We start from the raw sequence: 17,303 nt of genomic DNA, 5'->3' as shown, positions 1-17,303 counted from the left end.
TTGTATAGATTGGTAAATTGTTCCTCGAATAATAAAACATTTGCTCGAAAATACCCACATAATACACCACTTTTTCAAATTAAATGTAACGAAAGAAATGTTCTAGGTTCACCTCCATCAACAGAACAGATTTACAGAAACTCTTCATAAACAGCAACAAGCAAGCAATAGAGTGTTTTAATGTCTGTAAAGAAAAGTAGAATAAGTTACGAACCATAATCTTTTAAGGGAACCGAATTTAATAGGCTCTACAACAAAATATTACGAAAGCATGCCAGGTTTCTTTCGATCGATCTATGGCATTATGAATTAAAAATATTGAAACTTAGCAGCAGCTCATTTTGATGAAACTTGTAAGAATGTTCACTACAACTGTGCCTTAAGATAAAGTAATTTCATGTTCTATTGAAGAAAAAATTGTCAATAGTTTTCAAAATTATTGCTCTGCATTCAAATAATAAATGTACACGCGGTATTTGAAAAGAACATACACTACAGCAATCAAAGCGCAAATCATAAAATAAAGAAGTATAAATACTACCAAAGCATTTCACGGATAAAATAAAGAAAAAAAATACGTAAGAGTAACAAGAGAACATACCAACTAGCGAAAGAAATGTTCAAAATTATAATCGATAAATCGATTCAAAATAATCTTCTCAAGTCTTCAACAATAAATTTGCTATACGCTCATAGACTATACGAAACGCTCAAAATTTCAAATCTTGAAATGTTTCAAGCGTTCATGTAGCGCCATCTATGGATCGGTATTAAAAAACTGTAATACCAATGGTAGTCAACTTGTGTTATACGAGTTCAATTTGTAGCATAGTTTGCGCTAGTCGTTGAAGCAAGAAAATGTTACCTCTTAGCTGGTATGTTATCCTGTTACTTATGTGAAATTTTGCTGTCTTGATCAAGAGACGAGCAGTTTTTGTTCTCGGCGCTTTTGTTTTTTTTCGCTTAGCACCCAGTTGAGTATTTGCTTTTTTATACATATTCTATGCAAAGACATGTGTTCGAGGCATTGTTTGAATAATTGGCTATAATTTTGTCAACTACTATTTTACTAAAGCCATAGTTTTATAAAAACTTGGTATTATTCAACAGATCAAGCAGACAATTTCTATAACTATCACAAATAAACGAGATTCTCGGTGGAATCACCGTACCACCAAACAGGGCTTGATTTGTATATCAAACCATTGATTTTTTCTCGAACATTTCTTCAAATACACAGCAAAAGGTATCCTTATCGATACTCAGTACAAAGAAGGACGAATGAGAGAGTAGGCTCGAATGAGCCTGGAGATACCGTAATTGAAGGAATTATCGAGCTAATTCGGAACGAAAAGAATCGACAAGCAAGGCTTGCCAAACACTAGTACACCAATTAACTAGTACAAAAGCAAATAATTTATTTTCGGTTCATTTTCAATTATTCTATCTGTAGTGTTTCTTCGAGACCCCCTGATAACTAATTCGGCTTCTATCTATTGCTTTTTATTTACATAACATCCGGTACCCCGATGGAAAGCGCCACGGGGTAATATCACACCAGTATTGTCCTAGAATAACGTCCAATGCTTCAGCTAACATGGATGAATCTATTTCTTTTTCCCAATAAATTAATTTCACATACAATCATCACTACTTTTGAATCACTTTTACATATTTCCGTCTACTCCAGTTTGGTTCTGCTACACAAAACTGCTGTTTCCTTGATCGAAATAGACACTACGTGCTTGTGCAACGGCCGCACTGATGCCAGATGATGCAGCGGATAATCCCGTCGGGCTATCCGTGGCACCATTTGAGCGCCGATTACCCGGTAAATCTGTTTGCATAGAGTTTGCGATACCATTGCTCCCCGTAGTTGCTCCAACACCTGCGTTAGTGCCGTTGGTGTGATGCAGGCTGGAGGTGCTGGTTATGACCGCGTCGGTCAGTGAAGTACCGGCCCCAGAACCGCTACTCGGCACACTTCCAGTTGCTCCCATAGTGAGGCCGTTTAAATCACCGCCATTAACACACCCATTGGTGCCAGGTCCTGTCGCATAGGAGGCCGTGACCGGGTGACCCCAGTTGGAGGGTTTGATGGGTAGAATTTTCGGTTTCGGTGGTAATGGTGGTGGTCCTTTTTGACTGTCACCCATGCTCGAACAAGATTGCCCGTCTACCAAGCCACCCGGTACGGTGGAAGCGGAACTAACGCCGTTCGGTAGCGGAGTCGCGGCCAGATAGCGCGAACCAGGCGGATGATGATGATGATGGTAGTGTTGGCCGTGCGGATGATGATGCGGATGAAGCCCGTGCGGGTGATGATGATGATGGGACGGATAGTGCACCAACGGATAGGCCGCCGATGGATTGCATGACGCGCCACTACTCCCATTCGTTCCGGAACCAGGACCAGCGTGATAGTGCAGCGGGTGTAAATGGCCACTATGGTTTGTTGGTGAGCTTCCCGGGGATGTCTCGTGCACGTGGTTATCGCAACAGCCGTTGGTGGTGATGTGACCACCTTCACCGGTGCTGCTGGAATCGCTGGAATGGTCACCGCTACCGAAGGGAAGTGCCGCAGAGCTAGATGTAATGGTGCGTGGTGTGACGGCAACCGGTACCTGACCATTAATGGCCGTGGCATGGGTGAAGACTAGGGTAGTGTCTGGAAGGATATGTAGAGCGAGCTGTTCATCAATGACTGGGAAAAAGAACGTTTAGGGTATGTGTAAAAGGAGTTTGCTCTACGATAAATTAAATTACATAAACCATATACCCAAGGATTGAACTAAAACTAAACAACCACAAACTACCATTGGACAATTTAACTAGGAATTTCAGCAAACTGTGGTGTAATTTCATGCTAAGCACAATCATTCATTAGTGTTTCAAAGGATATTATTTTATGCATGCAAGTTAAAGGTGCTCAATAAATTTACGAATAATACATATTTCAAATAGATCTTATAATGATTTGAATGAACAATGCGAATACGGAACAAAAAAGAAACAATTTGATACGAAAATCTGTTCTCGTCGTCAATCCCAAACTGCACTAACTATCATCTCAATCGAAAAATTAAAAAAACATTCATAAACATTTAAACATAACGATATTGGAAATGAAGTATGGAAACGGAACAACACAAACAGCACAAGCTACAGATCGATAAATCGATCAGCAACGAAACACGAAAGTTAAGTCTAGTGAAATGGGACGGATTTGTCACGTGCCCATACATGCAGAACAAGCAAAAAAGAAGTAAAATATCGTTTGACTCATTACGCACGTACAGATATAGCTGGCACTTATCGTACATAGCTTCTTAAAATAGGGATCCTCCTAGCTTGCGCGTTTGCATAGCTCTAGGAAACTAGCCAAGCGCAACTTCGATTACGCTTGAGATGCTACCTGAACGCGGGAAGTTGCGGTTTGCGGTGTCGTAGCGGTCAGGTTGATGCCACACGGTACAGAAACAGAACAAAAGAAACAGCAGGAAGAAAATTAACAAAAAAAAACATAATACAGGATCATTAGTCGATATTAGTAGTTATTAGTACGCAATGCTCGTCCGTCATCATTCGTCCGGAACTCATGGGGCAAGCGGTCAAAAGCGGTCAGGAGAATGGAGGAGCACGTTGCTGCTCCGTTCACTTACCGGCATAGCTGTTCTCCGACTGCGAACCACCACCACTGTGGACGTGAAACGGATCATCTTGCGGAAGCGGCGAAGCGTTACATTGTGTCGACAAATTAAGGTGGCTATCACTGACGGCCGCTTGGACAGGTGAACCGGGACCGGATAGGTTCAGTCGGCCCTGCCCGGTAATCGATAACCGCGGTGCTGGTTGGGGCTTGTTGATCTGCTGCAGTGATCCTCCAACGAACTCCGTCGTCGGTGTGGTGGATTCCGAGCGTCTTGCCGGTTTGCTGCGCGTTAACTTCGACGGACCTGACGTTGCGGATGTAGCGGACGATGTCGTACTCGCAACCGGAACTGTGGCCGGATTGCTAGCGGGAGTCGCACTGGGCGTAGTAAAGTTTTCCTTATCCTTTAGAAAGTCCGGTAACTCGAAATTGATTTCAGTACCGCGTTGATCCTCGAGACGGCTGCGTTGAGCCCGCTTCAATCCCTCCAGCAGCTCTGTGAATGAAGAATAAATGCTTAGTTAAGATGGTCTGACGTCACACGTAAGATCTCTTACCGTCATTCTGCGACCTAGTAGGCATCTGCAATTTCACACCAGCTTTCAGCTTGGCAATGATCGGCTTCTTGATACCGAGGTTGTTCACACTCTCGCCACCATCTTCGGAGCCTCCGGTGGAGCATTTTTTACTTTTCGCTCCCCGACCACTTTCCGACGGTGCCGTATTGGATCCGCGCCTGCGAAAGCGATCACGACGCGTCGAAGACGTGTCCGAGGTGCAATCTACATCCGGTGGTCCCTTACCCGCCACACCATTGCTGGCCGTCTTTCCGTTCATCAGCTCATTGAACACTTTGTTCGTGATCTCGTCGAGCGTGTTCAGTTCGTGTTGGCCGCGCCCATTCACGACACCACTTCCTATCTCCGGCTGCTGATCTTCCTTCGGTTGTTCTGGTTGATCCTTCGGTCTTGGCCGATTCTGGTTTGCATTGCCCAGATTAGTATTATTATTGCACGCACCGGACCCTCCGAAGGGTTGCTGCTGTTTGATACCGGTTGCCGAAGCGTAGGATGACGGAATAGAGGTCGGTACGGCAAAGGTGTGTTGCTGCTGAGCGTTGACTGATTGACTATTAAGTAGCTGCTGTTGCTGCTGCTGTTGTTGCTGTTGCTGCTGAAAATGATGAACAATCTGCTGATGGGTGGCCGTATTAATGACCGGTCGTGCTCCCGCCAACGGTCGTCCTAGTTCCGGATGAACTGCTCCGTTGCTGGTTGCAGACTCGCTCGTGCTGCGTATGTACAAACACAACCCATCTACCGTGGTGACCGGTTGCGTCATATCAAGGCACACGTCCACGGTCGAGTGAACCACCACCTTCATCTGGTCCAGTTCATAGTTATATTTGTGCAGGATCGGCCGCAGCACGTCCGCCAGCGGTTTCGCAGCCTTACTCTTCACCGATATCATTTTGCGGTTCGGGAGGTTCAGCTTGAACACGACGCGCTGATCTATGTTCACTTCCCGACCGGCCAGACTAACCGATGGCCCATCGAGATCAAGCGGTTTCGTACTTCCAGCAAGGAACGCCTCATACGCGTTGTACACGATGCCACGTTTCTCCAGCAACCGTTCTACCAACTCCTTGATGGTTTCGTTCGATCGCGTCTGCACGACGGTCGTCGCACCATTGGACAGGATTACCCGGCAAAGGGTTGTACGTGAATCTTCGGGATCGTACGACTTTCCGCCGATCGCTGCATCAAAACTGAAAACACCAAAAGAAGATGAAAATAAGTGTAAATCCTCCACAGCTCAAACAGCCTGAAAGCTCAAACATACCTAGCTAAGGAACTTCGGGAACTGTGAATATCGCTAGTGGAGTTTGTGGAAAGCAACTTCAACGTGTTGCTGCTGCTACCGCCACCACCGTTGCCTGCCGCAGCGGAAGACTTCTCTGCGATCCCCGTCGCTCCCCCCGACGTTCCGCCCTTTCCACTGTCTTTCTTCGACGTGTCCGAGTCACGATCCTTCGATTTGCAGCGCGTTTTCCGATGCCACGGAAGGAGAGATTTTCGCCGGCGATCTTCAGCGTTGCTGAGGGACTTCTTGAGCTTGGTCAGGCCGCCGTTTGCTGCGCCTCCCACCACCATTGCGAAGCTGGTGCGTAACATCGGATCCAGCTGCTCGCCCGGATACGGCAGTACCTGACCTTTCGCTTCGGCCTCCTGACACACCCGGTACATATCTGACTTGATAAACCGCTGGTAGCTGTCGAACTTCATCAAATTGAAGATCTGCTTCTGGGCCGCCGCAAACAGGCTCGGTTCAGCCTGAGGCAGCTTCTCCAAGGCAATATTACGCGCGATTGAATCCACGTTGACCGGTTCGCTGCAGCCAGATTCTAGATGCCGGGCAAAGATCGCTTGTGCCTCACGTGCCCGTTCATCACGCTCCGTCAGCTGCCGGTACCGCTCGCAAGCCGTCCAGAAGTAGATGTTTTCGGCGGAGAATTCTTTTTTAAGAAATTCCTGCAAACATCAAAGCAGATACGTGAGCATGTGTCGCAGCATTCCGCGCATTATAGTGTTGCTTACCGAGAACGTGTGCAAACCGCCAGCATCTTCCAGCAGCTTTTCGAAGGAAGTACCCCAGGATGCTACTCCAACAGGACCGCCGCTTCCACTCGTGACCACTCCTCCGGTAGTACTGCCGCTTCCACCTGACACCGATCCCAGTACCCCTGCTCCAACCGGAACCAGAGCGGATTCAACCGAAAGCGTATCCACAGCTCCTGCACCACCGGTATACGGTGTGTAGCCGCTTTTGGTAGAACTGTAGTCATCGTCGATCGATTTGGTGTACACATCGCTTTCCGAGGCGGCCAGTGATGATGGCCGACGAGCAGAACCATTGGTTGGGGTCCGATGTTCGGTCGAACGCGATCGAAGTGACGATTGACCCCAACGACGGAACGGTGAAGCGTTGTGGTTGATTGATTTGCCCTGCGAAAGAACCCAAGAAGAGAGCGATCGAATTAGCAACCTTGCAGTGACGTACCTCCAGGGAGTTGTGCAGTGATATGATACATCGAGCATAACTCCGCGTTTTGCGACGTCATTTAAATCGTAAAAGATCCACCCCAATGTGTCTTGCACATTCCACCCTCGTTCAACCCCATCGCTTACGTGTTGCCCGGTGATCATGTCCGATGAGGGAGGCGCGATCACGGCTATCTTTGGTATGATCATCCCGCTCTCGGTTGTGCCTCCCATATTGCCTCGCACACCTGCGCTAGCATAGATTTCGTCCTCCTTGATGAACCCCATCATCTTGAAGCCAGCATGATCGTGTGACGTGAGAAGCATGTTCTCATGGCAACGTTCACCACCTTCCGGCGATCTATCACTCAAGTCGCCCGGGTTTGAGGTGTCTCGCGGACCTGACACCGGAATAGAAGTAGTTCCCGGAGCGGTGGCAAAAAATCGCTTCCGCTCGACGTTCCGGCGAAGCGTACTACCGCTTCGCTGGAACGCTGTTGGTGGACGAATGCCACCTTTGGTTTCCTTGCCGTTGGGGCCAATATTGCTGCTGTTGTCGTTGTTGTTGCGGTCCAATTGCACCGGCACGGATTCACCCAACTCCACACGTTTGTACATTCACTTCACGGAGAGTTCAGCGATCGCGGGCGTAAAGGAGATATTTTGCAAACGATTTCGTCACTCAATACGATTGACTCACAGAACTGACTAGCGAGAACATCGCGCCGTTTAGCGTTTAATCGAACAAAAATAGTCTTTTCCAGAGCACTAATCAAAGCATGTGTTTCTTGTCAGCGAGGTATCACGTGAGGTATGTAGTTATCTAAAATAAATCCCAAATTAAGCAAACATCTTGTAACCGGCCTTCATCTTCCCGAAGATCAGTTGATCGGTCATTGACAATGAAAAAGAAAGAAGCATTACCGAATCACGATCCTACCAACCATTTCTGTCAACTACAATGTACAAAATCAATTCACTCCTTGAGAAATGAGCTTCTTTCAAAAAAATTCCTCTCTCGGTGTACAATTTCCTAGTTGGCCCCTTCACTTTAATCTTGAAGAGTGTTACATACGAAGCAGTCATACGAATTCGATTACATTTTGTTAACCCAAACGAGTGTAAACTTCACTACAATACGTTCGCCTTTATTCATGCTGATGGTGATCGGCTACACGAAACGATCGTATGATAGATCGCCTTCATACAAGAGGCACGAATTCAACACCAAAACTACCATTTCCAGGCTCACACGTCCTGTTGACGTAGAAATAAAAAGGCACGATTTATCTGTAAAACGACAAATAAACGACCCACTCTACGGTCGAGATCACCATTGCTTTCCCGCAGCGCAAGGTTCGGTGTCCCATAAGCTCTCGGAGCTTATTGGCATGGGAGGTATTTTTAATGTTTGATGAAAAGGCAATCGAATCGAACGACGGTGCTAAAAATCCATAGGTGGTCACGAATTATTCCCACTCGAACGCGTTCTCTCCCGGTGATGGAAAATCGAATTTCAACAACCCCAAATGGCGCATACGATGAAACCGATAATCTCCACGTTTAACGAGCCTTTGCGGTTGCAGATTGGTGTTGAAAATGACTTCAATTGAAGCCCATCGACGATCGATGACTGCGGCGATCGTCTTGGGAGTTCCACACAGCTCATGGCTGAACCAATGCGTGTGTCTGGTATTACGCAAAACAAAAACCATTTTAAACAAAAGCCTGTAAGTCGCTGTTGTGCCCCTATCAGCAAATATGATTGCCCCGATTAAACCGATCTGTCATGACGTCAAACTTCCGTTTCTGACTATCGCGAGCGCAGACGATCGGGGAGCGGGTTTTGCGAAACAAAATAATAATATTTTGACACCACCCATCGACTGCTTAAGCTAGGTTGTGTCGAGTTGCGATGCCCATAGTCCATTCGAAAGAGTTTTAGAAGCACGATTGCCTTTGAATCACCGCTTATCGTTGTTTTAGAACTAGAAAAAAAAACATCGACACTGCAACTCTGGTATTAGTTGTTGCTTCCAGCTACTTGAACCATTTTTTGTACGATGGAAGGATAGAAATATAACGCCACAAGTGGAACGACATATTCAACAGATTCATCTTCTTAAGCTACTCTGCATATCACCATCATTTACTGCGGTACGATTTATCAACAAAGCATACGACGTTTGCCAACCGGAGAGGATCGTACTTTCGGCGAACAAAATACAACGACAACATAAACCGGAACTGCTGCGTGCCGGTGGTGTCGGGCAGCTAGCTTTTTGGAACACGGACATTTAGCTTATCCAGAGCGATGGTGCGTACAACTGACGGCAACCATTTGGTACGCCACGCTTCGCTGACTTCGCCATAGTGCGCGGTTTCCGATGGAAGGCACAAAAACACAACAGCATGTAGCCAAAAATACCGTCAGCGAGATACCGTAAGTCACGTTGTTTCCTTCAACCGTTTGCCAACATTCCCAGTCAGCCAGCCAGCCAGCCAGTCAGCTAGCCAAGGGCCACACGACGAGCGCATTATTCTACGTAACTCGCGCCGCATGGTTAATGCACGCCCGCGAGGTTCGTGAATGTTAATTTTCTATCCCGCTTCAATTGAAAGACATTGCTGAATTGTGAACTAGTTTGCGGCTGTGCTGGGTGTGCTTTTAGTTTTCTCCTGTCGCACCATTGTTCGTCTATTGTTCAAGCACACGATGGAGAGAGAGTGTCGGAAAAAGCTATGCTACGAAGAAGCAAACACAGCACCATCAGTAGAAAGTAGCAGCATAGCTAACTAGCGAGGTGGCTTGGAAAGTGACTTACGTCGTTGCAATACGCCTCTTGGTGAGCTGCTAAGAGTGTTTCTTCAGCACAAGAGAGCCCTCTTGACGTTGGACGTATTTTATGCCACCAAGAGCAATGAATGCAAAATAGTATCACCCATAAAACCTGCAAACATCACCGCCAGTAAGGCGTAAACATACCAAGTCACAGAACCGACATCATTCCTGTCGTTCGTGTGAATCTTAAAATTATTTCCGCTTGTGGCTCTGGTCCGCAGTGGTTCATTTGTTTATGTACCCAACACTACAACCGACGGAAGTGGAAAGGAAAACAGATGCCCAATAGATGCAACGCTCTGTAATAGTCAACCGCACTTAAGCCGTAACTTTGATATCGACTCCTTCCACAGCAGCAAGCAAAATAACTTATTTCGATTGCATAATGTTGTGCGTTACTTCTATTTCAGCAAATGGACAGTTTTCGAAACATTACAAAGCGTTTTATGAACAGAGATGAACCAACAAGACGTCCGACCATCGCCATAAAACTGCAACATGTGGTTGCTATTTCATTGCACTGCGCTCAATAAAAACTGAAGAATGGTGTGAGGGGCTTATTTTTAGTACTACTGGCGACGATGGAGAGCTGGTTCCTGCTCGATACCGATAAATCTTCTTCCATTCCGAATAGCGCTCGATACAGGCGTCGTTAAAACATCTGAAAATTATAAACCCATTGGCGGACACGTCAACAGGATTGGTTTGAGCTTCTTAAGTGAACACACTAATTCTCTTAATTGTCTATCCTTTCTCAAACGAAACGGGGCTAAACAAAAAACAATTTGTTCCTTTCAGTCAGACTGAATCATGGCCATTGTTTACCGAACGGAAGGTGCATCGTTCTGCAGTTTGCCGATGGCGTCTCATCTTACTTTTTTCACATTTTATTATTTTTCTCTCTCTCTCATTTTCCACTCTACAGGCTGCACGATGCTACAGGTCTGCCTTACATACGCCATAGCAGTGGAATCTCCATACACAAAAGGCTACCGAATTCATGGAATGCAGTTTTGCATATTTAGTTAACACCAAGTGGGATGGCGCTGTGCAGCACGAAGCCACATAGAGGATTCGTCACTTGTCAGCGGAAATGCATTTTTCTGCTGCTTGGTAAATGTTAACTCGTGAGAAGCGTTACCTCGAGCATGCCTTCCTAGACTTCTTCAAGACTTCTTCGCGAAAAGGTTTTCATCGGATGCGTCACAGGTTGTTGTTTTTCTTCACCCAACTTGTTATTGTTTCCTTGAGAAGATCACCTTAGAAAACACCATACAAGATCAAGGTGATGTTTTGAATTTGCTCTTTGGATGGATGAATCTTCTATGAGCTGCATATCGCTTGTGAAAATTTCACAGAAATCTCATCATAGGTGCCTCTTCTGCCATACAACCAATTGCAAACGCATCTCACAATGGATGGCAATTATTTTCGTTTCATTTAAGCGAATAGGAATCACGTACTCTACAGAAGAATGAATAAGGGTTAACCTAGATTCCTCTCAATGAACCCCCGATTTGTTAGGAGTCGATCACGTACACCCTTTTCTTCACCGAATACAATTTCGCTTCGTTCGTGCTTGAACGTGAGATGATTTTGAGTAGTGTCCTACTTTACGCGACAGCGTTGCATCCTCAACTCGTACCGAACCTCTTGTGGTGAAAAAAAAAACATTCAAGAACCAATGCCTATCTGATAGCTGCATACGTCTCCCAAAAGTCTAAGGCGATATTGTTTACAATCAACTGTCTGTGTATTCCAGATCCTTCGATGACTTCACGACAAACGACACCGTCACGATCGACCAACCATGGTGGATCATTTGTAATCGGTACAGACGAGCTTTATCAGCAGCAGCAGCAGCAGTGCACACAATCGTCACAATATAGGCTTGGCTCCAACGGCATTGAATGCAAATTTTAAAAATACATTTGTGTGTGGAAACATAACAATCGCACTGACGTAAGTGAGATTTCTTAGGAAAGTCCCGTTTTACATGCTTCATGATCAAATGCTGATCCAGCTAACAGCTTCCTCTTCAAGGTTGATATTGTGGCTTGCAGATCATTGAAGCATTAGGTACATGACTCCGTACATGACAGGTACATTTGCCAATTAATAAGCGAAAATGCATCCCATTAATGAACGCTAAACAACCCCCTGCGAATGTTTCGTGTCTCATTTTACAACCCTATCAAACGGTTTCACTGTTTCCTTTTCCAGACCATTCATACCCGGGCCGGCTCTCATCAGCTTCTTAGCAATCTATAAAACATTCCCCACAAACTCCATCGCAAACTACTAAGACGTGTTCCAGACGCGATCCAAGCAAATCGGAAACGGTAGTCAGCTTTTATTGCCAAAGCCGTAATGTGGTCGTTTCGGACGGCCGCCACATGACACCCGGAAGGAAGAAGGCCGTTAGATTCGTCTTGTGACCTAAGACGGCTTGCAGGCCCCAAAGAGCTTTTGGTAATTTGGGATTTGTTTTTTTTTTGCTCCAGCAAACAATGGCTCCAGGCTGGCGTCACCAGTGGAACCAACGAGCGGACCACCGGGTAGACAACAATTGGTCGACCGAACCGAATGACTTCTTTCACGAGGAACAGCGGCGCGGATCAGCCAATTTGCGATGCCCCCTGGCTGGCTGAAGTGAGGAGCGGTGGGCCAGTTGACCAACAAGCAGGGCGAAAGGAAAGTGGGCTCTCCTGGGAAAAGTATCGCAACAAATCAGTTTTCCGAAGCGAAACAATTGCGATCGTTCGTTCCCTGTGGATCTTTCATTTTGGTTGTATTTTTTTTTTCGAAAGCAATATCACGTTTCGAGAAAATATCGTGTGGAGATACGAACGTAAAGTATCATTTTTCTGTATATCATGCCGAAAATAAGCTCAAGAAAAATCAATTGCTAAGAATAAGTAGCTGGAAACAGTTTGACAGAAACAGTTTTCAAAAGAACATTAAAAATAAACACCCAGTCTAAAATGTGTACAAGAGGGATATTGTATTCTCATACTTATTCATAATAAAGCGTCGATGCGTGTTTTTATTACCAGCTAGACGTGTTCCGGTTGCGATTAGACAACAATCGACCTCATAACACATAAACAATCTATACCTAAGGCAAGTGAATTCCTCAACTTATACGTTCAGAGCTATGTCTATTTTTAAAATGTTATTGAAGATGATTCACTCAACTATAAACATGTCAGTCGTCTAGCTACTTCGCAGAACTATTTTACCCGGTGATCTATCGCAAAGTACATCAAAGGCAGACAATGTTCAATGATTTAAGAATACGAATAGTATAGCTAGATGATGCTGTGAATGCGAGACAAAATATCATGTCCTTCGTGATCAAACAGTCTATCTACGCACTCGCTTAATTCCAAGCATGATGTAAGAAATCCGAGGTCAGATAGTCGAATATACTTCAGGAGACATCGTGCGATCGAAAAGTGACACAAGTTGAAGGTGTCTAATAAAGCTCAGCGATCTTCAGTTGCAATTCTACGCCAGCGTACCACGCTCTATAACACAGAGTATATGAATGAACATGCGTCTCAGCAAAATGTACAAGGCTAATCGACACCAACGCGACGGCAAACACCCATGAGGACGATAATGTATTCTAATAACATTCATTACGCAATTAACCACAGGGTAGCAGCGAACAGCGACGCTTTCATTGAGCCAGCAACATGAGGCATTAAAAGAGCAACCAAACGGTGGATCCACCTTGAAGGCCGCGGAATAGGCACGTTTGTGGCGATACGCTCGATAATCTTCTGCCACAACAACCTCAAGGTTTGGTGGTTGTGTCCCCACGTACCATCCGCTTGGCGAAATCGTTCCCAAACGACACCGAAAGGGGGTGAAAGTGAACCCATCTGCAGGGCTGCGTGTCTCAGAGCCTTGCTTTCAGACCAATGCGCAATAGATGGATGTTGATAAAGCTGATTACAGTGTGCATCGAATAATGCGCAACTAGGCACCGAAGCACCAGACACCAGTAGTTGGTCTGGTCTGGACATCTAACGCGTCACTTGATCTCCAGGATGCTCTCTGAAGCGACTGACAACGGTGTCGTTTTACTGATCGCACTGTAGTGCAAGGTATCGCTTTCGATCTCGATCGTTCTGAACATGCAAACTCATCTGAATTTTAACACGCGAGGGTTCACAAGTTAGACACCACCCTTCGCAAAGGGAAACACATTCATCAGCTCCGTTGACAGTGAGCGATCTGCATCTAGGGCCAAAATGGCGTTGGCTTTTAAACAAAACGTGTTCAGGGAAATCACCTTCCATACTACGTCCTTGCATCTGTAATCTTGCATCTAACAGAATAGAGGGTTCTCACAAATATGGTCTAATTAACCTATTTCATGGTAGCCCATGGTAGAATCGTGAAAATGCTTTTAGCGATCTCCGTGACTCACGCGTCTCTAAAACTGCAACAGAAAAACCGTTCAACGGGTGTCGCGTAGTGCGCGTTTATGTGCAAAACTTGCGACGCTTCCAAGCGTATCTTAACCTTGCGCCGGAAACGTAATAAATGCAGCCCAACTAAACGCATCGGTGACCAACCCGCATAAGCCTGGCCAGAACCACCATCATACGCTGGCGTGAGTGCGAGTGAGGATTCCGGGCGGTGATGCAATTACGCTGAAATCGCCCTTCGTAGGAAGTGATGACGGAGCGGAGTGGCTGATTTTTGTCTTTAAAATAATGCACATTCAAGGCATGGCTGGCTGGCTGTTCCCAGGAGAAATTCACTGTGAAGGTTCTTGCTTTTTTATGGTGCTTTCGTTTTGCGCTTCACGACTGAGAGAGTTCACAGTCAACGTGACTTCCGTTCGTTTAGCTAACCGGCTTGTGGATCATGGCCACCTTGGATTGTGGCTTACACTGTTGCAACAAGAGCAACAAGTGCTGACTTCACTTGCTTATGTTACGTGTATCGTCAAAAAATGTCCTCTGATCAATATTGCCTTACATAAGTTAAATATCAACACCTAAAAAAGATTTTTTCGTATTTCGACAACGTTCACGCGCTCCACAATGATGAATGCTGTTTCGCAAGCATACACTTATCAGTAGAATTTGAATGTTGCACTGGAGCAAAACCGCAACGCTCAGAAATAAATCAGTGAATCAGCTGATGAGATGTACTCGGTACCCAGTGCCTCGTATCACCCTCCATGACCCATTTGCAGTCATCTTGGCTTGATAAACTCGTCTAACTGGAGCCAGCTTTAAGTTGCCTACTGATCGTACTTATTGAGTTCAATGGTCAATTCACGTCAGCGAAATACTTAAGAATAAGTGAGATACAACGTGCGGCGTTGGTTCTCACTATTCGGATAATTCTTTTCGATGGATTAAAAATTCCAAAATCTCACTAGCCATGCCTCTGATTTACTAAAAAAAAAAGTACACCTAACAGCACACGCGGATTCGACCAAAGCCACCGCCACCCGCGGGAGCACAAGATCCCATCGGGTTTATGCATTCAATCATAATTATTCCATCTCTAGAAAGTTGTTTACCTTCCCTCTCTCTCACGTACGCCTCAAAAACCTTTCCCATAGCGGCGGCTTTCTTTATGTACTCGCGGAGTCACGTGTGTTTCTGGGATGGAGAAGGGAAGATTTGTTTCGTTAGCTTCCACGGACCCCTGTACCAACATTTTTCGCCGATCATGGACGACGTTCATCAGCGTCGAACCTGCTTGATCATCGGAAAACCATTAAACCAAGCTACCACATCTGGAATGAAAGCACCAGGAAAAGGCTGCTGTCCAGCATCGCCAGCAGTTTCTATTATGTTTGTAATTTCTCAACATCATTTTCTCCTATTCTGGACATCCGGCGGAACGTTGGTGGCTGCGCATCGGAAGGACGAGAGCAAAATTCGCTCCCCGCCCAACGTTGGTTGGTCAAAGCAAACCAAACGTTGCTTAATCGTCAACGAAAGAAAAAAGAAAACAGACGCGTTTGTGCGGGGGGTTTTAGAAATGGACACACAAACAAAATACCAACCAAATCGGCGCCATCGGAAAAGCACAAAAAGGAAAGTATAACTGCACGCAAACAAGTGAAAATCCACCACTCAGTTCCAAAAACCACGGATAACGTAAAAGGCCAACGCCATAAATCACTTTCAGCGGCCCTTTTTACATTAGGCCAGGTGTACGTGCCACAATCATATCGCTTGTGCCAATCTCGGTCGCGATGATCCTAACCAAGCCAAGCCAAAAAACCAGCAAACAACACCACAATCGATTTCAGGATTAGCGAAAACAATCTGTCATGGATCTCTCGATGTCGACGAAGCAGACACTTGACTGAAGATGATGAGTGATAGTTTTTTTTTCTTGATTTTCACGTGACCCGAAACCAACTAAGGTCAACTCGCAAAAGCTCTTCCATTCGACCTCCAAACATTGACCGGCACGATCTCTTTCACTGCTCGCGGATCATTCGTTTCATCACTGTTAGTAAAAGCCGCACGCACGCACGCACGCACACACGCACACAAACACTGAATGAAAGCTTCACTTTCTTCCACGGGGCCATGGATGCCGAAATCTGGAACCGCACCAACGCCTTCTTGGCAATTGCGTGCTCTGTTGCTGATGTAGCGTGCCGCGAAATAATGAGGAAAATTCACACCTTTTCCAATCCCACAGTGCCTAGCTGAAATGCCTGGGTTACGGAAGGGTTTTCGCTTGTCAACGTCAACTAAACTGCACACTGCACCAGACCAGGTCGCGTTTTACCTCACACACAGGAAGCTGGTAGGCTTCCATCCGCATGAAAATGCATCCACCGGTTCGGATGGTTAGATTGCTTGTGTTGTTGGGCAACGGTTTCGTTAGCTGCAACTACTGCACCCTCACCGAGCGTGCATTGTTTGATTGCACAAAATTGGCAATTTAAGGAAATTGAATTCGAATCGTCCAGCCATAACGCACACACATTCTCTAGCCTTCTCTCTTTCTCTTCCTCATTGACGACGTTACATCAGGGCAGCTTGACCAGCCCGAACGTGACCGTTGGAATCGTTCGTTATTAAGGCCCTTCTCACCAAGGGTGCCGTACTTTACCGGCATGCAACCTTTCTCTCCCATTCACAACGCCTCCCATAGGCAACCGCCCCCAAACGGCCGCCTGGCGGAAGCGGGAAAAACAAAACTCCGGGGGGTGAGTGCGTTACCATTATTTTTTTCTTGAAGGAGAAATTAAACACAACCACGGTTGGCAACCCGCACCATATTTAATTTGTTAGGCAAAAGCGACGGTCGCACTAAAACTGCCCCTAAAACCCACTGTACGCACAGCTGGTTCAAAAACGGGGGACGACGTACGTGTTTCTCTTACTTGGTGGGAAAACATACAGGAAGTGGCCTAACAGACAACGAGAAACGCACTATTTATGCACTTTTTGTTTTCCCAAAAGATGAAGGAACGGTACCGGATGCGTACACGCGTACTCACTCCTCACAACGCACGAAACACGTCACACCCTTGTTTTCCCGCGCCTCGACGCTTGGAAAACATTTTCACCGTGGTACGTCACATTGCAGGCGTTCCTAATGCGGGAAAACCTTTATTTCTTTTTACTGACCGTCCCCAACCGTAGGTTTCGACCGAATGCCGAATGCTTTTCGCGTTGGAATTACCCGAGACCCGCACGTGACGGCACGTCTACCTTTACGCGGTATTGCCCTCGTTGGCGGCTAATGGAAAACTAAGTCCACATCT

At 46.0% G+C, this 17,303-nt stretch overlaps 1 protein-coding gene across 1 annotated transcript in view; it reads right to left on the bottom strand.

Moving 5' to 3' along the window:
- Positions 1–1,407: 1,407 nt before the first annotated feature.
- Positions 1,408–17,303, bottom strand: part of LOC128721439 (uncharacterized) — a 36,949-nt gene continuing 21,053 nt past the window's right edge. The window contains exons 3-8 of the mRNA XM_053815195.1: positions 6,250–6,657; positions 5,495–6,183; positions 4,210–5,420; positions 3,663–4,148; positions 2,210–2,668; positions 1,408–2,176 (exon numbers count right to left, since the gene is read on the bottom strand). Coding sequence (XP_053671170.1) covers positions 1,701–2,176; positions 2,210–2,668; positions 3,663–4,148; positions 4,210–5,420; positions 5,495–6,183; positions 6,250–6,657 — 3,729 coding nt within the window. The 3' untranslated portion in view covers positions 1,408–1,700. The remainder of the gene's footprint in view (positions 2,177–2,209; positions 2,669–3,662; positions 4,149–4,209; positions 5,421–5,494; positions 6,184–6,249; positions 6,658–17,303) is intronic.

The sequence above is a fragment of the Anopheles nili genome, chromosome 2 (genome assembly GCF_943737925.1).
Source record: "Anopheles nili chromosome 2, idAnoNiliSN_F5_01, whole genome shotgun sequence".
Taxonomy (NCBI): Eukaryota; Metazoa; Arthropoda; class Insecta; order Diptera; family Culicidae; genus Anopheles; species Anopheles nili.
The sequence above is the reverse complement of the archived record's forward strand: the minus strand, read 5'-3'. Positions and strand labels throughout refer to the sequence as shown.